General features: G+C 37.6%; 1 protein-coding gene across 1 annotated transcript in view; it reads right to left on the reverse strand.

Annotated features, from left to right (window-relative positions):
* Positions 1-23,897, reverse strand: part of LOC311287473 (phospholipid-transporting ATPase ABCA1) — a 200,442-nt gene extending 176,545 nt beyond the window's left edge. Inside the window, exons 1-2 of the mRNA XM_084404339.1 lie at positions 23,813-23,897; positions 5,478-5,600 (exon numbers count right to left, since the gene is read on the reverse strand). Of these exons, the coding sequence (XP_084260465.1) occupies positions 5,478-5,543 (66 nt within the window). The 5' untranslated portion in view covers positions 5,544-5,600; positions 23,813-23,897. The remainder of the gene's footprint in view (positions 1-5,477; positions 5,601-23,812) is intronic.
* Positions 23,898-24,604: the final 707 nt, after the last annotated feature.

The raw sequence follows: 24,604 nt of genomic DNA on the forward strand, positions 1-24,604 counted from the left end.
TTATTCCTGTGATGAAAAGCTGAATTTTCAGCATCATTACTTCAATCTTCAGTGTCACATGATCCTTCAGAAATCATTCTAATATGCTGATTTACTGCTCAAGAAACATGTAGTATTATTGTCAATGTTTTCTACGATTCTTTGATGAATAGAAAGCTCAAAAGAACAGCATTTATTTAAAATATTAATCTTTTGCAACATTATAAATGCCTTTCGTGTCACTTATGATTCATTTAATGTGTCCTTGCTGAATAAAAGTATTAATATCTTTAAAAAACTAAAAATGTATCCTGACTGACCCTCCAAATCTTTTTTGGTACGCATGTTTTTTAGTTTTTTTTTAATTAAATTTCAAATAAATTTATTACAACCCGATTCAGTAAGTCGTTCCATGAAGTATTCATCAGATTGATTCAAAGTGGTAGTTAAGTCTATTTGAATGATTCATTAAAAGCACCAGTCATTTGTTTGCATTTGTGTTGGTGTTGTTTGCATGCAGCCCACAACTGAACAGAAAGACTTGATTGAATAGCTATCCGATTATGAAAAGGCTAAATGTCAATGCCATCCAAGACACAATGTTAATGTAATCAAAGCAGCTGCACTTACAGGGTTATTTACACACAAACTGTGACTGTGCTTCTTAGAAAATTCACCTGTTATGTTTCATGCAATCATTTATATTGGTTTGTTTAATGGGATGAGGGTGAAAAATGAATGACTGAATTTTCAGTTTTGAGTGAACTATCCAGATTTACATGGCTATTGTCTCTGTTTTCCTCTTCACCTGCAGTCATCAGGCTCCATTAGTTTGAGCATGTCTCATTAGAAACCCATTAGACAGGTGAGCATAATGACAGGTGAAGAGTTAATGACAGGGGTCTGGGGAATTGGTTAACACTAGAACTGCCATGGCGGTCATTTTGACCGTTTTGAATTTTATATCTGCCACAACTTTGTTGAAAAAATAAATAAAATCCTGCTGGTACCTGACTTTTCCTAAAAGTGTCTGTATTTTCATTTAAAATGTTTTTCATATAAATTACACATAAGCCAAAAAAACAAATGAACATATTTACCTATTTCGGCCATAGACGGTCAGATTGACCGCACTGAATTTCGCGGTATTATTATACATATACCAATATACACAACAATAAAATGTGGTAAAAAATACACAAAACATATTCCACAACAAATCATTTAAATGGAATGATATTCAGAACAGAACAAGAATGAAAAAATAACTATAAACAAGCCAAAATGAAATGGGCTACTTTCAAGCGAAAGTGAAAGTAAGCGGCGTTGGGCTCACGTAACTCTCTAATTAGAATAAAAATGTTTCAACATTTGCGATGTATTTGGATGGTAAACTATTCTTTATTATGCTTTGTAGGCTACTTCACTCACGTTCCAATATCGACGGAAAAAATCTTCACATGCGCAAAATGGTACGAATTGTAGGCTACTGACTATATAAACAGAGCAGTGGATTTTTTTATATGTTAGGTTGACTATTTTATTATTATATTTTATTATGGCTATAATGAACAGGCTGCGATGTCAAGATTGCAATGCTGCAATGTGTGTGTGTGTGTGTGTGTGTGTGTGTAAGGCGCGGGCGCGATCGAACAGTGTAAACATGAAAACAAGCTGCTCCGTCATTTTGGACATCTACGGATATTATTATTTATAGATGTATAATTAAACTTGTTTAAATGTACAGTTTGGTGTTGTTTTGTTTTTAAAAGATATCCTTATACAATAAATGCATTAATCTCTCAATTGGGTATTTATCATTAAAGATATAGAGTTTGGAATCTAGCGGTCAAAATGACCGCTTGCGGCAGTTCTAGTAGTTATGGAATTCTGGCACTTCTAGTGTTAAAGGGATAGTTGCCCCAAAAATGAAAATTCTGTCATCATTTACTATTAGGGGTGTGACGAGATTAAAATATGAAGAGATTTCTCGTCGAGGTGAAAAGCGGTCTCGTGATTTGGTGTGAGGGTGAAGTTAGGATAGAATATGCCCCTGTATTTACATCACACCTCCACTGTCATTTTGCTTTTTATAGATATAAAAAACATTTAATTCAGTTGGATAATCAATTCCAACTGAACGAAGGTCACTTCAATTCCATCGAGGTCATCCAACACAAGCTGCAGTCAGAGTTTGCTGATCAAGTGACGAGATGACTGACAACCATGGCAGATGATTTTTTGCACAACAGAGCCGCGTCGGACAAATGTCTTAAGGCCTATTTATACTTCTGCGTCGGACCTACGCCGGAGCCTCTACTCTGTAGGCAACGCGTTGATTTTCATTTATACTTCTGCGTCGTTGTCCGCGTTGACGCGCAATTACACTTGAAGAGCGAGCATGTGAAACCCGAGGGAGCGGTCCTAGCAGACCAATCACAGCGCTTGCGTCCGCGTAGAGTTGACGCGTTGTTAAATTTTTGGAGAGGTGCACGTCAGGGTACGCCGAAGGGTTCGAGCGCTACACATAGCCTACGACGTAGCTACGCCGTGAGTTCGACGCAGAAGTATAAATAGGCCTTTATCTTGTAGAATGCATGCTCAGCATCGCCACTCCCTATTTACACATTACGCGCGATCACGAAAGTGAAAGTAAAACGTAAGCGAGCGTTCAAACGCGATTTCAATACCATTTTGAAAGCGGCTCCCTGGTGAAAATGTTTTATTTCTGGCTTAACTATACCTGTAAGCTCACTAGTTTACATGCTAAACTTCCTAAGACATAAACCTCAGTGATCTCTTTTATCTTACTTGTTCATATTTCTGCTTTTTCGACGCATTAATTGCTTTGTTTTCGACAGGCTGCTCTTTGATGCACATAGATGTCTCTCTATATTTCTGTCTCTCTCTAGTAATTGCAGATCATCAGAGAGACCATTAGAGCAGCACAAGTGTTCCAACGGAGGCCGTTTTCAAATCAAGTCTCCGCCCACCCGGAGCAGCTCACTGAGCGCCGGCTCTTGACATGAGTGAGGCCACTTAAGTAACCAACGTTCTGCACAGAGTCAGTCAGTCTAAGTATACTCTGCTCAGAAATCAGCGATTCCAATCACATGCTCTCTCAAAATGGCCAATCCAGTGATGCACACTCTCCCACACTGTCTGTCCTATCTATCCCATATTTCAAAGACAACAGAAGTATTGGCAGATAAGGACTTAAGTGTATCAAGAAACAGTCATGAAAGTGTGCTCTATTTAAAGGATTAGTTCACTTCAGAATGACATTTTCTGATAATTTACTCACCCCCCACATCATCCAAGATGTTCATGTCTCTCTTTCTTAAGTCGAAAAGAAATTATGGTTTTTGAGGAAAACATTCAGGATTTGTCTCCATATAGTGGACTTCAATGGGGTACAACGGTTTGAAAGTCCAAATTGCAGTTTCAATGCAGCTTCAAAGGGCTCTACACAATCCCAGCTGAGGAATAAGGGTCTTAGCGAAACGATCTGTCATTTTCAACAACAATAAAATGTAATATGCTTTTTAACCACAAATGCTCATCTTGCTCTAGCTGTGATGTGCCACGCATTACGTAATCACGTTGAAAGGTCACGCATGACATAGGCGGAAGTACCGACCCAGTGTTTACAAAGTGAACGTGCAAACACTAAGTCAAATCAAGCATCGCGTTAGTTCAGGCAGGCCACGTCAGCCAAGCTCGCATCAACTGATAGCCAGCTGTTCATAACGTATTCCAATCCAGTGTCGACATCTATCACAGCGGCACATATTCTTTCAGCATTTCCTCCATAGCATCGCTGCTCACATTTAAACTCCCTCCAACCCCAACTCCACCCATCCGAACCTGTACAGTTTAATACATTGCAAGCTTTTCTATCATGTATTTGTATTTAACCAACTAATGTAATTGAGAATTGTAATTATGTATGCATATACTTGCTCTTGTCCCTGCTCTGTCCAGGCATAGCGGCATGGACAGGCGTAGGAGTTTTGCCCAGAACAGAACCATACCGCCAACACTAACTGTATGCTATAATTGTAATAAATTTATATACTTGGCGAAGTGGTCCTGACTGAAATGCCATTTACAAAAAAAAAAAAAGGTAAAGCAATAATGTCGGACGTTGAAGGAGAAAATGAGATGGAGTTTTTCGCCCTACCCTACCTTTTTGAACCGGAACACGCGTGACCTTTCAAAGTGATTACGTAATGTGTGGCGCATCACAAAGTATATAAATGTTTGGCCTATACCTCGCAATTCTGACTTTATAACTCGCAATTGCGTGTTTATATCTCAAAATTCAGACTTTAAGACATGCAATTGTGAGTTTGTATCTCGCAATTATGACTTTATCTGACGAGTATCCACAGATTTTAATATCTGATCGATCATGTAACTGTAACATTATTTTGTGCATTATATGCTCTGCTTGACCACCACTATCTAATAAATAACTTCACTATACACCACTAGTTTTATGCTGACCACCCCAGGCATGTTTAGTGCTGGCATTACCATAGCAGATGAACTGAACACACCCGATAATCATCAGTGTGTGTTCTCACTCTCTCTCGTCTTGTGAGTTTCCTGTCTTTGAGAAAGTGACATTCCTCATCAATCATTTTCTCCAGAGGAGCTGTGATATGGTCCAGTTGATGAATAATCCCAAGCGTGTGTCTAGCAGCCGTTGTGAAGGTGAGACTGTTTTTCACTCTCTAAAGACCAATGAAATCTGCTCGTTCTTACGCACACCTGTTCCAGGTCAGGAAGAGCCCCCTCTTTCTCCAAAAACAACAGATCACACTGTGTATTTGGGTGTTTCTTTAATGGGAACTTTGATGTCCCTGGTCTTGATTGAACAGATTTCAACTTTTTTTTTTTTTTTTTTTTTAAATCAGGCTTGTTTTGTTGTTGTTGCTGTCGTTGTCATATGAAGGTCACATTAAAACTGCATTGGAAACTTTTTACCATGCCTTCATTTTATTTTGGTTACTTTTCAAATACCTTTTAGAGATGTATTGTTTAACCCTTGTTCTACACCCTTTCAGTCTTAGGAAAATTCATCATAAAATTATTAATTACTTTTTTAAAACATGTGATAATTAAAAACAGCGATGTAAACATAATCCATTTCAAGAGTTATTTTCTAAAAAGTGTTTGAATTATACCAAAGCTTCGAAGGGCCCAAAATTTGGAAGGTACAAATATATTTTATTTTATTTTATTATTTTTACTGGGAAACCATCCCATTAGACTGAATTTACTTTTAAATTTAATTTAATTTAAGTTTATCTGTATTATATTATATATTAATAAAACCAGCAAATGAAAGTTCATATAAATATGTATATATGTGTATATATTTATCTATGACTGACACTGAAGCATAGAAAAGTAAATGTCATAATGGCCGTTGTGTCCAAACCGGTTTTATGCGGCTGTGCTCCCAAAATATAGTGTTTATGCGTGTGTACCTTCTGTCTTCTCCGTAGAGTAAAGTTCTTCCACAGTAACAATCTGAGTTGTGTCAGGAGACTCATTATCAGCAGTTGACACGTTGCTATGGGAATATGAACTCTGTTACCCCTCTGTTACCCCTGTAGAGAGGGAAAAAAGGAAATTTATTATCGACAGACAGTAAATTAACTAAACACAAAACAAATATTGGTCTTTGGTGTATATAAACTTCAGTTCCTACACAGGATCCAATATAGTAAAACTAGTATTGCAACATCATCTTTCTGTTTTTTCTTTTTTTTGTATCGGAAGTGAAACTGTATCAGCTCCAGGTCCAATCTTATTCTAGCTTGTCAAGACAAATAATGTCTAACAACCACCAACAGCCATTCTGATGGGAAAACCATAATCATATCATGCAGTTTGAGTGGGTGTGTGATCAATAAGTGGAGATTCTCATTACACTGAGTCACTCTGATATCAGGTTCGCATCAACATTGTTGAATTCAGATGTGTCCAGTAGCAGCTATCAGACCACACATTCCGATTTCCATAAGCACCCACAAATAAATGATGTGCGATGCAACCGTTTTTGTTTTCTCAGTGGGACTTGATAAAGACGTCCAACTCCCTCCTCATGTCCACATAAAATAGTTTTGTGGCTTTCAGTAAATGTCTGTCAGCTCTGTTAGTTAGTGTTCTCCTAAATGTTGACTAAATAAACTTTATGACGATACAGTACATATTTAAAATGTACAGTGTTTCATTAAATAAATCATAAACAGACCATTGTCGTCAATAAAAAAAATATTTTCATTAACTCTTTCCCCGCCAGTGTTTTATTATTATATATATATAGCCCAGATATCGAATTTTAGCTTCAGGTGTAAGCCAACAGGCTGTAGCAGCTAGCTACAAACTGTCGTCAAGCACAGTGTCTTCCATTGTGTCCGAGGTCTGTAAATCTTTATGGAAAGCACTGCAGCCAGAGTTTCTTCCCTGCCCTTCAGTCGCCCAATGGGAAAATATTGCTGCTGATTTTTGGCGACTGTGGAACTTTCCGAACTGTGTTGGCAGCGTAGACGGAAAGCATGTCAACATAAAAGCACCACCGCACGCCGGGAGCGACTACTACAACTACAAGTGCGCACACTCCATTGTTCTGATGGCTACCTGCGACGCCAGATATTGCTTCACCATGGTGGATGTGGGGGGATACAGACGGGAAAGTGACGGTGGTGTCTTCAAGGAGAGCCGATTTGGTTCTAGGCTTCTTGAACACAAACTGAACCTGTCCCCACCAGCCAATCTTCCTGGAACAGGAGTCAAAATCCCACATGTGATAATTGGTGATGCTGCATTCCCCCTACACAACAACCTCATGCGTCCCTTTCCAGGTATGTCACAGACAAAATTTATTTAATGTAATAGTACTTTGTGTAGAATATTATGTGTATATACAGGGGTGAATTTAGGTTGAGTGAGACACTTTTTGCCATTGAGATAACTTGGAAAAAGTGTCCCAAACAACCTGAATTCATCCTATATATATTCCTGATCACAGCTACATTGGCACACAATGATTGCCTATCAATTAATACTGTTTTGTTTTGCTACATAGAGATGAACCTGCCCGTGTATTAGCAGACCTACAATTACCGTCACTCCAGAGCCAGACGGGTGATTGAGAATGCATTTGGCATTTTGGTTGCAAGGTGGCGAATCCTTGGGCGACCTCTAGAATGTCTGCCAGACAAAGCAGTCGACATTGTGAAAGCTTGTTTGGTTTTACACAACTTCCTGGCCTACACAGATAAGGTCAGCATACCTGTTAGCAGATACATCCCTGCTAATTTCACAGACGCTGACACTACAGGGTCACCTCAGCTCGGGGAGTGGCGCAGAGTGGTGTCAGGGGACACAAATCTTTTGGAACCACTAGATCCACGTCACCTTTCAAGGGCCCGCTCCACCAGAGCTGCAGTTGGTGTGCGGAATGACCTGATGGCCTTCTTTCAGTCACCCCACGGAATTGTGGCATGGCAGAACAATATAGTGTGTCGTGGTCAACTTGGTCAGTAAATTGTACTGGTGTAAAGTATATGCACCAATAATTTTTTTTGCTAACTATACACACACACGGTCAAACTAGATAGTGCAACATGTAAAGGTGCAATGGTCTATAATTGTTTATATTAAATATAGATGCAAAAGAGAAAACTGTACACAAATGGGTAAACTGTTATTGATCTTAATTTGCTGTAACTTGCACCATACAATATGCAAACAGCAGGAACAGACAGAATTGGTGCAAACTATATACACAAATGGGCAAACTATACGTTAACCTTTATTTGCAGTAACCTGCACAATACAATGTGCAAACAGCAGGAACAGACAATTTTTGCTAACTATATACACAAACGGGCATACTATGTACAATGATCTACAATTATTAACAATAAAAATAGATGCAGAAGAGAAAACCGTTCACAAAAGATACAAACAATTTAACCTGCACAAATAGGTGCAAACAGAAACTGTGTTTCACATGAGGTGGCAGCCAAGACAGAAATAAATAAAACACCGGGACTTTTTTCCCTCCTGGATCCCCGCTCCTTGTGGCCAGTTTTTTACAGAGGCGAACGTACTTGTCTCGAGAGTTCTTCCAATTCTTCATACAATCCGCTACATCCAAACCGACATTGGAGGAAATCTCTCTCCACGAATTCGCTGCCATCTGGCAGTCTTTGTATTCTGCTGAAGACGAGTCACACAGATGGCTGTATTTCTGCACCTCTTCAACCAATTGCTCGGTCACTTGGTCCATTTCCATGTTCTTCACTGAACTTTCACTGAACTTCTGAATTTAAAAATGGCGGGCAGTGCAGAAGAACACGCCGGAAATGCGTAAGAGGAAACGCGATGCTACCAAGCCGACCAATCAGAGATCTTGCGGTCCGCATCGTCACGACATGTAGTTAAATTTTTAAGGAGGTGCGAGTCAGGGTACGGCGAAGGGTACGGCGTATAGTACACGCCTATGCGTATGCTATGCCGTACCTACTGCGCGCACCTGACGCAGAAGTATAAATTGGCCTTCTGGAGAGAGACTGGAAGGTTGCTGCTCAACTTTCCCCTGATTGTTTCGGGAATAGATTCAAAACTTCAACAGTGTCGAAAACAGCGCCATCTGGTGTTTAGCAAAATAATAAAGCAGGCCAAACCCTGTGAAAGAAGCTTTGTCGGATGAAGCAGCCACCACGCATTCCCTAGATAATTTCATGTTACGTGCACAAATAAAAGCCTAACAGTGCCTGTGTGTTGAATTTCTCTCTGTGATAAATTCAATTAACCATTAAGCTGTGGCATTTAATGGCAGTAAGAATATCAATATGACGTAATAGAAGGATATTGTACATGAATTGCATGTGGCAAATTTTTTTTTTCTGTAATAATTTGTATATTTATATTAATTTATGACTGGGTGTTTAAAAATGTAATTGAATAAGTCTGAACGAAAACGAATGCCTTGTCTAAATACCCACACTTGTGGCCTTTGCACTTGAACATTTATCTACTTGCATGACGTATATTTGGCCCAAGTGTTCAAGTAGGCACAGAGGTGTAAAATACTTGAGTAATTTTACTTGATTACAGTACTTAAGTATTATTTTTGGGAATTTTTACTTTACTTGAGTACAATTAAAGGAACACTCCGACTTTTTGGGACTTTAGCTTATTCACAGTATCCCCCAGAGTTAGATAAGTCCATACATACCCTTTTCATTTCTGTGCGTTCTGTAAGTGTTATTTGACGCACCCACCGCTAGCCTAGCTTAGCACAAAGACTGGATGTAAATGGATAAAGGTAGCATACTAATCCCAATAAGTGACAAAATAATGCAAACATTTTCCTATTTACAGTACATGTTGTGATCTGTATAGTCACAGCGTGTACAAATAACAAGGCTATATGAGACAGAGACCATTTTTAATCGTATAAATACTGGGAACTATATTCTCACTAGGCGTAGGAGCACAGCTAATGTTACTTGGGCGGAGTGATTAGCGCAGCACACGAGACGCCCTGTGGTGAGGAGCAGAGAGTTCGCTCAGAGTTGGAGTAATAGAGTCAGTAATTACTAGATAGTAAATTTATAGTTTACAATCATGGGTCTTCGCTGTATTGTAAAGAGCTGCGACAATAAACAGGGGAGACCAGGTAATACCATGATGTTTCATAGAATTCCAACCAAAAACGCTGACCTGATGAATCGATGGCTGCTTGTTCTGGGTATAGATCCAAACACACCTGTAAACATCATCAAGAAGTATTTCGTTTGCTCTGAACATTTTACTATAGACGACTATTTTGAAAAAATGCAAGTTGCCACACGGACCATGAAACGTGTGCTAAAGGATGCAGCCATCCCATCGATAATGAAGACAGGACAAATTGGATCACCTGTTGCTGCGGTAAGTGTTCCGTTATGTTTTGAGATGACTAACATTAGCCATACTGTAACAGTGCCATGCTGTAATGTAACCTTAGTAGTGACACTATTACGTGAATAGGGGCTCCGTGTATCCCCTTTATTGTTATTATTGTGTTGTCATGAACACACTGTATCGCTCAATAACAAATGAGCGGCGCTAAATGTAACTCTCAGGACTGTAACATTCAACTTGCTAATGAACAGCTTCCAAAGTTTGTAACTCCTCGTCTGTGTATTCTGGCTCAAAACTATATGGTTCTGGATCTTGGTTTGATACACAGTAAAATTCCTCTGACAATTCCTCAAAGTCAGCCATGATCACGAGTCACGTTCGCTACTAGCTAGTTAGTCACGTTTGTTTTGTTTACGGAACCATCAACAGGGCGTCTCGTGTGCTGCGCTAATCACTCCGCCCAAGTAACGTTAGCTGTGCTCCTACGCCTAGTGAGAATATAGTTCCCAGTATTTATACGATTAAAAATGGTCTCTGTCTCATATAGCCTTGTTATTTGTACACGCTGTGACTATACAGATCACAACATGTAAATAGGAAAATGTTTGCATTATTTTGTCACTTATTGGGATTAGTATGCTACCATTATCCATTTACATCCAGTCTTTGTGCTAAGCTAGGCTAGCGGTGGGTGCGTCAAATAACACTTACAGAACGCACAGAAATGATAAAAGGTATGTATGGACTTATCTAACTCTGGGGGATACTGTGAATAAGCTAAAGTCCCAAAAAGTCGGAGGTTTCCTTTAAAAATCAATACTTTTACTTTTACTTAATTACATTTTTTAAGAAAAAAAAAAAAAGTACTTTATACTCCTTACAATTTTATTTATAGTCAAAAAGTACTTCTTTTTTTGGAGATCACTTCATTCTATTTTCCCTTGCTATTACCAAACCAATTGAATTGCGCTGATGCCCAGTTTAATTTAAATGAAGCTTCATGTAACAAAGTTCGGGAGGAGCACGTTCAGGTAATCAACCAATCAGCACAAAAGGAAGCTGGTATAAATAAAGCCTTTCCTCACCTTCTGTCTCACGACAAGTTTCTCAGCATCCCTCCACCAACCCATCACCTCACACTCGGCTGGGTCTACCCCAGTATAAGGGGGGAGTACTCTGGGTTCGGGCCAAATTCCGAGCTCGGAGCCCTCCCCTGGACAGCAAGCCAAATACGCATAAATACTACATCAGATTCCATGTACGCGTGAACTCGTGAAATGTTATTTATTCTGCCAATGAGATTCGTTTTCACATTCCATGAAATTGGTCAGACATGTTCATTGGTCCTTTGGAAGTGACGTCATGTCGCATCTATTATCACAATGCACAGCACCTTGACCTGGAAATTATAACGGTCAATCAGTGGAAGAAAATGGAGGAAGAACGTGATTCAGCTGCGAACACAGTCCAAAATCAGCCACAGGATCAAGAGCACCCGTGGCCGTACCTTAGCAAAATATTTTCTATTAGTGGTAAAAGTATGTTTAGTGGATTGTTTAAAAGCAGTGGTTCCCAATTCCAGTCCTTGTGACCCACTGCTCTGCACATTTTGTATGTCTCCCTTATTTAACACACCTGAACCAGATCATCAGCTCATTAGGAGAGACTCCATGAACTGAACTGAGTGTGTCAGATAAGAGAGACCTACAAAATGTGCAGAGCAGTGGGTCACGAGGACTGGAATTGGGAACCACTGGTTTAAAGCATGTTGCATACTGGCATTAGATAGTAGTCTTATAGTTTGATAATTAAATACAAACAGTTCTAAAGCAGGATAAAACCTTGTATGTGGTTCATTCACTTCATGTTTTTAGAGATTAAAAGCTTAAACAAGAATCTCTAGTTTTCATTCTTGCTGTTACTTTTACTTCTTTAATACTCAAGTACAATTTTAATATGGTACTTTTTTTTACTTTTACTTAAGGACAATTCTGGCCAGATACTTTTACTTTTAATGGAGTAAAAATTTTCCCTCAGTACTTGTACTTTCACTTGAGTCACATTTTTTAGTACTTTTTACACCTATGAGTAGGCGTAAAGACTGCAAGTGTATGTAGAACTTTTGATTACTCGATGGGACACTTATAGTCTTGCAAAAATTCAATATTATATAAAATATTATAAATATTATAAAATAATATATATTTTCAATACTTTGCATTTTAAAATAAACTTCTACGTGTCTGTTTTGTAGTCGATATTTAACTAACAGAAGACACAAATGTAAAATTGTGGTGCTTCTAATTAAGTGATAAAAACAGTTACAAATATTGTACAAAATAGGCCTACACATAACATACTCATCTTTGCATCAATAAAATGTGCAACACTTCATGTTTTTACTACCAAATTATATGTATCTAATTCATTTAAATTACATTGGAATGTTGACATCTCGCAATTTCGGGGCACATGAGTTCCATAACATAATGAATGCATGATGGGATACGCTTAGCTTTGAATACCACTCCGAAGCAGTATTGGAGATAGTGTGGGTTTAGTGTGAATTAAAGACATGGGACAGTCTTGCGCACTTACTTCCTGTCGCGTGCACATGCTGGTAAATAATGGGTAAATTCAGTCAATGGCAGGGAAAGAGTTTTTTTTTTTTTTTTTTTTTTTTTTTTTTACTAAAGCATAATACCATATGTTTGCAGAGATTTAGTAAACATGTTAAGTTCAAATACTTGTTTCTCCAAAAAACAATGCTACAGCCAATTATTCTACTTTGAAATGTGAGTTTCTGTCTGTGATCCCGCCTACTGCCTGTAATGATAGCTTGATACTCTGTTAGATTATATACGGTAATATAACAAGCAACTTTTACCTGTTTGTTGCATGTGTAGCTAATGGGGAATATACGGTAGACAGAGTCGACAGACACAGGGTGCATTTACACTGCTATATTTTGTGCAGTTGTAAATAAAGAACAGAAATGGAGCAACGCTTGTATCGCCTTATCTATACATGCCATCCTAACATTACACTGCCAATTTACCCAATATTTCGACACCCTTGGTTGCCAGTTGATGGACAACACAGGGTATTACAGCAATAGAAGCCAGTAAACGCCTTGTCGCTTTCCATTGTCAATTGCGTTCATTCCTGAGTCTGAGGAGGAGGGGCCGATTGAACTCTTTCCAATATTTTTTATCTGGACTGCAGTACCCATGCATTTCAACCGTTAGCTGTCAATACTACATAGTGCACATTTAACTAATGATGCCATGCCATTTCAGTTAAAATAAAAATGGACTAAATGAATGGACTAATGGACTAATGAATATGCAGTGACAAAATATTGAGTGTCTAAAGGACATGATAGTCGAAAGACAAAATATATGGCTAAATCACACTGTGCTCAATTCCCACAGGACAGTAACCTATACAGTATGTGCTGGTTTTGACATCCTTTCAAAAAGCAAATATGTGCAGACGTACAGGAAACCCTCTGGGGTTAGTGTTCACATAATAACTCTCCCCCTACCTAAACAACAATCAGTTACACATTCACAATCCACTGTGTCCTGCACTGCTTCACATTGGAAACAGTTGTTAAAAGCAACAGAGAAGTGGCTATCTACCTTCTAATGCACTGAAGAGCTCTTTACAGAACAGGTGTGTGTGTGTCTCTCTGTGTGTGTGTGTGTGTATGTGTGTGTGTGTATGTGTGTGTACCAGGGGACCTGAGTGTCTTTAGCAAAAGCAGTAGAATAAACCTGACTCTGAGGGAGTTTTAATTGGTACTATTGGGAAAGGTGGGTGACAAGGTCACTTATCTTTCTCTGGAAATGAGCATACAATCAACATGAGCATACAATTGTCTTCCAGGAAGACAATTTTCTAGATAAGAGAGAGTTCAGTAGAGTTCATGACTTTAGTTAGGAGGAGCTTTTATTTTCATTGTTACATAAAATAGTACATTATAAACTGCATACTGTATACTAACGTAATCATAATTTTGGTCTAGTCTTACTTATCTGATCTCAATGGTTTGGTCTTAATGGTCTGATTTCAAAATTAAAATGTATTATAAAGCACATTTAAGCACACATGTGTTTACCAAAGTGCTGTACAATACAGTAAAACAAATAAACACATATGATTAAAAAAACATATGACAGCTCTCATACCGAGTTAAACGTGGTAGAATAAAAATAAGATACAAAGTCTAGATTTTAAAACAGATGTGTTTGGGCCTGCCTAACATTTAGAGGCAAATTATTCCAAAGTTTCAGTGCTGCAAATGCAAAAGCACAGTCTCCTCTGCTATTCATCTTAGCTCTTGGAACAAGCAAAAGCAAAAGTATAGGCCTACTCTTGATGGGGCAGGTGGTTGTATTAAATCAGAAGTATTTTGGAGCTAGCCCACTTCAATTTTTAAACACAAGCAGTAAAATCTTAAATTCAATGTGACCTTGTTATTTGTACACGCTGTGACTATACAAATCACAACATGTAAATAGGAAAATGTTGGTGTTATTTTGTCATTTATTGGGAGCAGTATGCTAGATGGAGCCGTTTACCTCCAGTATTTGTGCTAAGCTAACGGTGGGTGCGTCAGACAGAGTTACGGCACGCACGGAGATGAAAAGGGTATGTATGGACTTATCTAACTCTGGGGGATACGGTGAATAAGCTAAAGTCCCAAAAAGTCGGCGTGTCCCATTAAAGTCAGATTTTGCGTAAGCACAAATGTTTTCAGATTTGTTATAAACACATACTCCAGAACCTGTGCCAAGATCCCTTTAGAAATCCTAGTCAGCGGAAGATTGTGCGTACATGCATCCCCACTCTGTCTCCACCCCAACATAACCATATATGGAGCTTAACCCCTACACTGTAAACACGAACAGTGAAATTAACCAAATTAAATTAGTTTATTTCACTCATATATTACTGAACGTTTATTGTACTTAATAGAAGAATAGTTGAGTTAACTCATAAAATTACTATATTAAGCTGAACTTGTCCACAGCATGTTTTGCATCAAACTGCATAAGCAGAATAAATGTTGAAATTAAGTGTTTTTGCACAAGATTAATATAGGTAGAGATGTGTTAATGTTTAATATTCTGTTATGTTGGGATTTATAGGGATTTCTGTTAAGTTGCAATTTTGAAGGTTATTATGGTTAGATCCTGTGTTTATGTCGAGGATTGACTACAATATTTCAAGACTAAATGTAATGGAGACCAGCTAGTAAGAGCTGTGTGAGTAAAACCTTTACTCCTCTGGCCTCAAGAGGCACACTAGCGACAGACACTAGTGGCTGCAGTCGTTACTGTCCTTGTTAGCGCACCCACGTCCCATGCTGGAGACACCGGTTTGAATCCCGCTTGAAGTGGGTTGAGTTGAACCGGAGGGGTTACATTGGTGCCGTGACCCGGATGAGAGTGCTGTTTAGGGGGTGAGTGTAAAAGTGATCAGCTAGTAAGAGCTGTGTGAGTAAGACCTCACTCCCCTGGCCTCAAGAGGTGCACTAGCGACAGAGTAGAACTGGAGGGGTTACATATACATGGCATGTTGTCTACATGAAAATGTATAGTGATAGTCTCTTTGATAATTATATTAGCATATGCAAGTGTGATATTGTTAACTAGCAGCTAATTTTAAAATATTTGAATTAATATGATGAACAAATAAGATGCCTGTGTAATATAAAATTGTGATATAAAATTACAGGTTTACTTACTTACTTTACTTACTTTAAAAAGTTTTTTTTTTAATTTATTTTTTATGCATATCCTCATCTGTATATTATTTCCATATGCATATCCCCATCCATGTGACCATGTTTAAGGGTACAAACTATAGAAAAATATGAGATACAGTACAGACTGTAAATGCTTTTTGTGCCATCACATTACATTTATAGGTCTTGTTTGCCAATACAGTAAAAATTGTAGGATGTTCATATTTTTTTCATTGGTTATTTTATAGGACTTACTTGTCTAATCTCACTGTCCATACTATATCTGTAGTTAAAATGCAAAATATTTATAATATATGAAGAAAACTGATTATAATAGAATGACATTTTGTCATTCATATAATAGAATGACATCTTTTGAATGTAATATTTTTAACATTCATTGTAGTCGGGTGAGAAAAAGTTGGTCAGGTGAGAAAATGTTAAATGACACAGAGATTGTTATTGTGGGCAGGTTAAGAGAAGGTATTCGAGATCTGTCTGCCCTTACGGAATACATCTAAGTTAATTAGCTATTTGTCTTTTCCAAAGTGACTTACTGTACAATTATTATGGGGACAGTCCCACTGGAGCAACCTGAGGTTAAGTGCCTTGATCAAGGACACAATGGTGGCAAGGGAACTCAGTTACTCTCCAGGTCATGAATCATCGCTTCCAGGATTTGAACCCACAACCTTTTGGGTTACTAGCCTAGATCTTTAACCATTAGACAGATAACTTACTCTTGCTCTTCAAAGGTCATACTCCTTCTGTTAGGGTGCATATTCAGTTGTCAGAACAATTACTCCTCTACATGTGACACATTGTCCTTTGGCGAAGGACATTTCCATTTCTAGAGTGCGTCTCCTATTATGGGAATATATAATATTATATATTTCTTTTCAGAGGACGTATCATTTTCTCTACGGAACAAATTCTTCAGGGGACATGTTCTGCTTTAAAGTACCCAGACGGGAAATAGTTTCATGTTTAATTTCACACTACACTTTCATTTAACAAGTCTTCAAATTTGTTCATTGAAACTCCAGGCTGCCTGGAAGAACACCATCTTCTCCCCACCTGTCTCCCCACCATCTTCAATTTTTAAACAATTCTCCTTGAACATCTTGGGAAAAATGGCAACATCTGTGAAAACAAAGTATATTATGTCATTCTAGAATATGGATTGCCTACTAAAGTGAGGGCACCCATTTTCTGTTTGTGACCCAGAAGGAGGTTACAGTGTTTCCATGGGCGCACTGGCTCTGTCTTTCTCTAGTAATTGTCTCTAGTTACAGTAAATATTTCATCAGGCATCAGCCAGAACATCGTGCAGGAAAAATGACCAACACAGGAACCTTGTATGAAATATGCAGGGAGTAATTTCCTATTTATGAATCACTGTCTGTCATTGCTTTTCCATTCCATCTCAACCACAGAATTTATTTCTGTGGGAAATGGGGCTTTACACACACACACACACACACACACACACACCTCTAATTTTAGAGGCCAATTACCGAAAAATGCACAAGTGGAAGGTGTGTGAACGAGTCGTAGTAAAAAGGTCAGAGAGCAAATTGAGGCTGTTATGGGATCGGCAGCATTTGCATACAATGAAAGGCCAGGAATATATTTTTCAGAGATTAAAATGTGAATAGGGTATTAAAGTGTCTCACCAGGAAAGTTCTCTTCAAATTTATACATTGTGGACATTGAAGACCATAGAAAAATACATTTTTATTATGATTTTGCTATACAGAAAAGAGTGCAAATGGAAAAGTTAAATCCTGTTAATTGTTCAACTAAGTTATCATACCATATACAATGAAAACATCACATTATATGTAATTTTATAGTAAAATACTATGGGTTTTGCACATAAAAACTTCCCATATAATTAAAGCTACAATATGTAAAAAAAAAAAAATTCGCCAGTAGGGGTCACTAACCTCTTACAATAACAAAGGCGTAGGTTGATGACGCATAAGCGGAATTAAGGAACTTGTTGTCATGCCGATGGATCTAATAATGTTTATGGATGAGTGAATACATTTATGTTTTTTAACATGACTGTGGTAGGTCGTGATTGCTAATGAGAGACAGATATCAGCCCCACACACAAATCCCGCGGATATAAAGGAATAAAGACATTTTATTCTACCGAACTACACGCAAGTGCTGAATTACTACTCACACAGGTCAGTTTATTTGACAAATTAAACTTGTGAGGTAACGCAGCGCTGTTTCACATGGTCTACACTATCATACTAAACTGCATTTGAGTGTGTTGAAAGTCATAATGTTATTCTATGTGTTAGTTTGTCTGTATGAGACTAGCAGTAAGCTAGATCAACATTAGAATAACATACTGATCATATTCTAACATTTCATCATGTTGAGCTATATAACATTGATTAGTTTATGTACATTTGCTCACCTGTCTAATAAAGTACATGCAAGAGTGTCTCTGTCAAGTCCAAGTTAGTCGCGGATGTGGAGCTCTCGGCATCTCGAAAACGCCATGCCGATATTGATCCTCGTTTTATTTCTCCTTATGTCCCAAAGTCTGCTTGCCATGGTCCATAATGTTTGAATGAAACAACAACAGCGTGAGCGTGCGCTAGACCAGTGGTTCTCAACTCCAGTCCTCAGGACCCGCTGCTCTGCACATTTTGTAGGTCTCTCTTATCTGACACACTCAGTTCAGTTCATGGAGTCTCTCCTAATGAGCTGATGATCTGATTCAGGTGTGTTAAATAAGGGAGACATACAAAATGTGCAGAGCAGTGGGTCCCGAGGACTGGAGTTGAGAACCACTGCGCTAGACGTTATGCAGTTGTCCATGTCTGTCGCCATGGTTACTATGGCAGTATGAGCGGAAACCAGGGATAACGCGGATATTACGTCATTGACAGGCGACAATGACCAGGGACAAGCCATTATTTAAAATTGGAATTTCTCTGAAATTAAAGATCTTTGGGAACTTTTGGGATATTTTTGGGATATTAAGTACACAACTGCAGGAAATATATCACACTGTGCAAGTGATTTTTGGATATTTTATTACAAAAATCTTACATATTGTACCTTTAAGTGAAAAACAGTAAAATGACATTTCCAGAAGTCCCTGTGTGACACACATTTTATTTAAAGGTGCTGTATGTAACTTTTTTTATAAAATGAATCCTTTTTTTATTGCCCGTCTGTGAAGGGGTTGTAATCACACATTACAATGATCCACTTTTCGCGTTTTGCTATTACCTCTGAAGGCCAGTATTCCTATTTTTATGTGAAGTCTCCGGGTCGGATTTTCTGCGAAATCCACCGGATGTGACGTGCATGCGCGCTCCCGAGCCTCTCCGTTTTATATATACAGTCTATTGCGACGGCACTGCAGCTAACGACATGGAGTCTGATAACACCAAAAAACGACCTGCCTCCAGCACAACACAGACTCCAACACAAACTCCAAAAAAAATGTATCTGCTGAAGCTCGTCAGGCCAAACGTCAATCGGATCGACTCAGGACGAAAACACGGATCAACATTGGCAGAGCGTTTGAATTATGGAGAGACCTCCGCTTTGTTTTAGGTATAAAAACAGACCCTGAGTTGGCTTTCATCCTTTTGGACAGGTAAGCTAACAATACTTCAAAGCATGTAAAATATATTGTGATTTTGTGCTTTAGTTGGCTCAAGTTAGACATCATTAGTTCGCCAGCTAACGCCGACCATTTGCTAACGTTATCTGATGTGAAAGACTACAGTTGTAACTTTATTGCTTTTCACGAGCACGAGCGCTGTTGTTGCAATCTGAAACATCACCGCTAGAGGCCGCTGGATCCTACATACAGCACCTTTAAATAGTTTATTTTTATTTTGTATGATCACTAATGCATATTTAGGTTTTTGTGTTACATTTTCTGTTATTTAGATAATGTTTATTGCATTATTGTAGTGTCATGTGAGACCCTGATGGTGTTTTTCTTTGTGTGAATGACACTGTACACCATCTATACAAGTATTGGCCATATTTCATGAACAGGCCACTAACGATGAAGTCTGATTCAGATAAAAAAAGAAAGAAAGGATTTTAGTACACTGTAAAAAAGTATTTGAAGTTGTAAATAAAAGTTAATTGGAGTATGTTTTACAAGAAAAATCTATTTCAATCTTTCTACCCAAATTTTCACATTTTTCCAGTGTAGTTCATGTAGATAAGTATATTATTATTAGATCACTTAATGAAATATATGGTTATTGTCACGTGTTGCTGCAGTGAAGCTCACGATTCAGGAGAATATGACAAAAGCAGCCTTTAATCCAATGATCCAGAACCAGAATACACAGAAGAACTAGCAACAAAGTAAAATTTGGACGACACACAAAACCCCGCCCACTGTCATTATTCCCCCTTCTCTCTCCAGGAATGGACCACTTGCACTAAGCTTTGTGATGCACTTCCGTTTGGAAATAGTACGCCTTATTTCTGGTTATGTTTACTTTCAATGTACTGTGAATGCGAGATTTGATCTGTTAATCCAGATTCAGAAGACACTTGATGAGGACAGGTGTAAACACACCGTGTCCTGATTGGCTTATGATCCGATCTGCTTGCTTCATGTTAATGCCAAGTGTAAATGCAGCCATATGTCAGGCACAAATATCCCATCCCTAAATAGCAGAAACATTGACACAGTATATTTTACCATGCATATCTGGTAACCACAGCTGTTTTTTTTTTTTTTTTTTCTACTGTCAATTTAATGGAATATTTTTTACAATGTATAGGTTTGCTAGAACAGTTCATTCAGGTATAAAATGTATATGAATTAATGTTATTTGCCGTTTCTTTGTAAATTTACTAGCCATTTATGAGTGAAATAGGTTCTACGCCCATTTTCTTTTTTCAGTGTGTGACAAAGCTCAATGTGGACTACAACATTCACGCCAACAATGCCCTCAAGCTTGGTATGAAGCCCCAGAGACTCCTGTCACCCAATCCACACGCTTCTCTCACTGCTACAATCAGAAAAACGATACCGGAGCATCAGGTTTCACACCTGTGGGATGCTTTTTCCTTCAAGTCATCAAGACCACCTGAACTCTAATACCAGACAACTGCCACACATTGAACCCTTCAGCACTGGACTTTATCACTCTCACACTGGACTCTTCTTGCACTTTTATTAGTCTGCACTTAAATCTTTCAAATACACTCTGGGCTCTGACTGACAGTGGCAGCATGTAAAAGCTAATGTTTTGTTTTGCCCTCCGGTACCACAAACCTGCACCAATCACTGCCCATGTGGCTGATTAACCACTGACAATAACAAGATTTTATAAGATTTTAATCCTGTCTGTGCATATTAAACAGTTTTTTGACATTGAGAAAGTTAAATACTTGAGCTTTACTCTTTTGATAAAGAATTATTTTTATTTTTTTATAAACTGCACATAATGACATAAATGAAATAAAAGGCCACTCGGAGTGTACACTTTCATGAGTGTTCAACACACTTAAGTACACTTTCAAAAAGTGTACTTTGTAATAATGTCGAATTAATAGTTTTAATTTAAAGTTCATTTTAAATCCTTATGTTTTAATAAACTTTTGTCTTGTTTTAAAGTAGTACACTTATTTCCATGTGTTGACTAACATACTAAAGCATATATGTAAAGTATTTGATTATAATTTTTAACTGCAGTATTCAAAATCCGTAAACTTTTTATTTTAGTTGACCATATGCTTGTCAGTACATTCAGACCATATTTCAAAGAAAATAGAAGTGATTATGAAATTACATATAAAGATGTACTTATTTCATCTTTAAGTTTGGATAATTGTATTATTGCTTAAATTTATATTAAATGCATTTTCATTTAGTTGCAATTAACATGCAACTAAGTGTCCAAAAACATTACATTCAGTTTGATCTTGAGTACAGTATGTTCACTTAGAGTATATTATTCTCATAATAAGAACTCTTTTTAAAAGTATGCTAAAGTGTACTTCTTTTTCACTAGGTTAATTAAGCCTGTCTTAATGTTAATATTTGGCTTCAGACAGCTTATTAAAGCTAAAGTTATCCAACCAAAAACCTGTTAGCATTGTTGATTGATTAATATTCCAGGATCACCCATTTGGTATGCAAGCTACAGTATATTTAGTCAATTGTTTCCCATTTTGCTCCAAAATTGTTTTTAATGCAGCATGACATTTAGCGAAAGCTTCTGAAGAGAATGTGTTGTAGATGTAATTGCCTGCATGCATCAAGGTTTAATACTGTAAATAAAATAAAATAAAATAAAATAAAAAGTCAGTAGGTGACGTTTAATTGACATTCTTGCACTACACCCTGTATGAAACCAGATCTTTTTAGGTTTTGGCAGTCAATTCATCAGAAAAATAAACTACAGTCATTACCTGCATACAGAAATACAGTCTCACTCATTGTCCTGCAGTAGCCGCAAAATATGAAAATATACTTTCACTTTTTTCCTCTTGAAAAATAAAAAGAGACCCAAGGCAGAACGTTCAGGCTTCTGTTTTGCATACAAGAAAAGTAGACATTGATTTATACTGCCAAGCTCCAAAAAGCAGCGTTAAAGTAGTCTGCATGCATTGCATGTCTTCTGAAGTCATATGGTGGCTTTGTGCGAGGAACGCTTCTAAAGGCTCCATTTATTGAAAACAAGTGTGAAAAGGGAAGCATTGTGCCTAACATCTCATTTTGAAGTTTGTAAAAGAAAGAAAATAATACTGTTGAAACAACATGAAAGTGAGAGAATATTTCTGGCTGAACTATTTCTTTAAGCCACATTTAAATGTTTGAAGGTCATCACCTAGGCTATATATCACTCTTTGAAGCAGTGCTTTCAGTCAGACGATCTCCTGTTATGATTTGAACACTTTTCATATTTTTGCATAATCTCTCGATGTATTGCTGAATGCAAAGCAAGCAAACATCAAAGCGTCCACTGAGGAAACACTTTTATAATGGGAAAATGCAGATGAAGACTAAAAGTTGAGCGAGTTCGACTTTCAACTAGAGAGAACCGAGTTTTTACATGACCTCAGATTTTAGGATAAGAATATGTATAAGGTCACTCATTGGTTGTGTGGTGAATTAATTTTTAAAAGTACTTATAATTCATGTAGTCTCTCAATGAATATGATCTCATTAAAACTGCATACATAAAAACTATAGTAAGATTACAGAAATGCTAGTTAAAGTTGTTTTAGAGGAGTTTAACAAGTCACATCGCAGGACATTTCAAGCTATTTCGACTCCCATATGCCTCATCCACACAGATAGTTATAGCTTTCACTTATTTTATGCATATTAATCATGTCCCATTATGGTATCACAACACAGGACTGAATAAATGAAGATGGAAGCAGTTCCCCATAAACATTCAGTTTAATTAACTGTAGGAGGAAAAACTCTCGCTCTTCTTCACTTCAAAGCTTGAAAATGACTCAATTACTTTCTGTTGTGGTCCTGATGAGCAACATTAACAACGAGGGTTCCCATGAGATTAGCATCAGATATTGTGACTTAATAATTAATGACAAAGTAGAATTGCCCTTTTAAATTTTACATGACTTGTAAAATCATGCCTAGTCATTTGAGTTAATGTCAATATTTAAAAAATAATTCTATCCACATTCGTCAGTTCGATATGCTTCTTTATTTCACACTTCATGTTAGGGAGGATCACACCACATGAAAATGTCTTCAATTTTTCTTGTTTACTGATTTGTGATCAGGTTAATGAATGGTAAATAACAGGTGCATAATCTGAATCAACATATTATGTTGTTTAGTTTGACACAACTTAACTTAACTTTGGAAAACCACTAGCCACAGTGGCTAGTGAGCAGAAACGTTAATGTCAAGTCCTGGTTGTCATGTTGCAAAGTTGCTTATAATTAGTAGAATGTCTAAAGTGGACTATCGAAATAAAGAGTATCCCAATTTCTCTGTACTTTTTACACTCCGTGACTAAAATCCATGATTTCTTTTAGTGTACGACAAAATTATTGGCCGTTTTCTGTGAGTTCAGTAAAATGACATGTCATTTCAATTGTGTTGCCCATGATACAGCAGAATCATGCTCAAAAACATTAGCAAACACTCACCTGTGTTTTAACTGGAGTAGATGTTCCCGTCAGCTCGTCATCATTTGTGTCCAGTACGATCCAAGCACCTGCACTTATTCTACAATGCTAACAATTCAACCAGCCACACACACGAACAACCAAATCAACCAGCTGACCTGATACAGACTGTCTGTTTCTTACACTCTTTCTCTAATATACCTGTCTCTCTCTCTCTGTCTCTCGGCCTACGTAACTCCCCAAGCAATAAACTGCAAATGAGCTCTGTGTCTATGGATACAGGTGAGATGGTGTGTGTTACACAAGACAGAACACACCCACGTAAACAGCTGCAGTTCTGTAATCAAATGGTTTGTGTTTGTGATATAATTTTGCTTGACATTTTCGCAGTTCAGAATGAATCAGATTCAAGTGTGGCAAGTTAATAATCAGCTAAGACCGAGAACAGAAAATAGCGAGCGTGTATCAGCTGATGAGTTTTACAGCAGCAGTAAAACGAACCTGAGGGTGAAAGGCCTGTTACTGTGAAAGAGAAATTAATCTGCACAACTCTTAATTAAGGCTGTCAATTAATTATATGCATATATTTTTAATCTTTACATGAAATACCTTCTATATCAAATGAATCAAATTAAATCAATATTTGCTGAGAAATTTCCCCAAATGAAGATTATTTTAAAAACATTATATTATTGTGGCAGACAAGTAAATAATTGAAAAGACATTATAAAAAGTGACATTTAAGATTTGTTATGTTTACATATCATTAAACATAAGTCACTGACCTTCAGTCCATTTTGCAGTTATGCTCCT

Source organism: Rutilus rutilus (genome assembly GCF_951802725.1).
Source record: "Rutilus rutilus genome assembly, chromosome: 3".
Lineage (NCBI taxonomy): Eukaryota > Metazoa > Chordata > Actinopteri > Cypriniformes > Leuciscidae > Rutilus > Rutilus rutilus.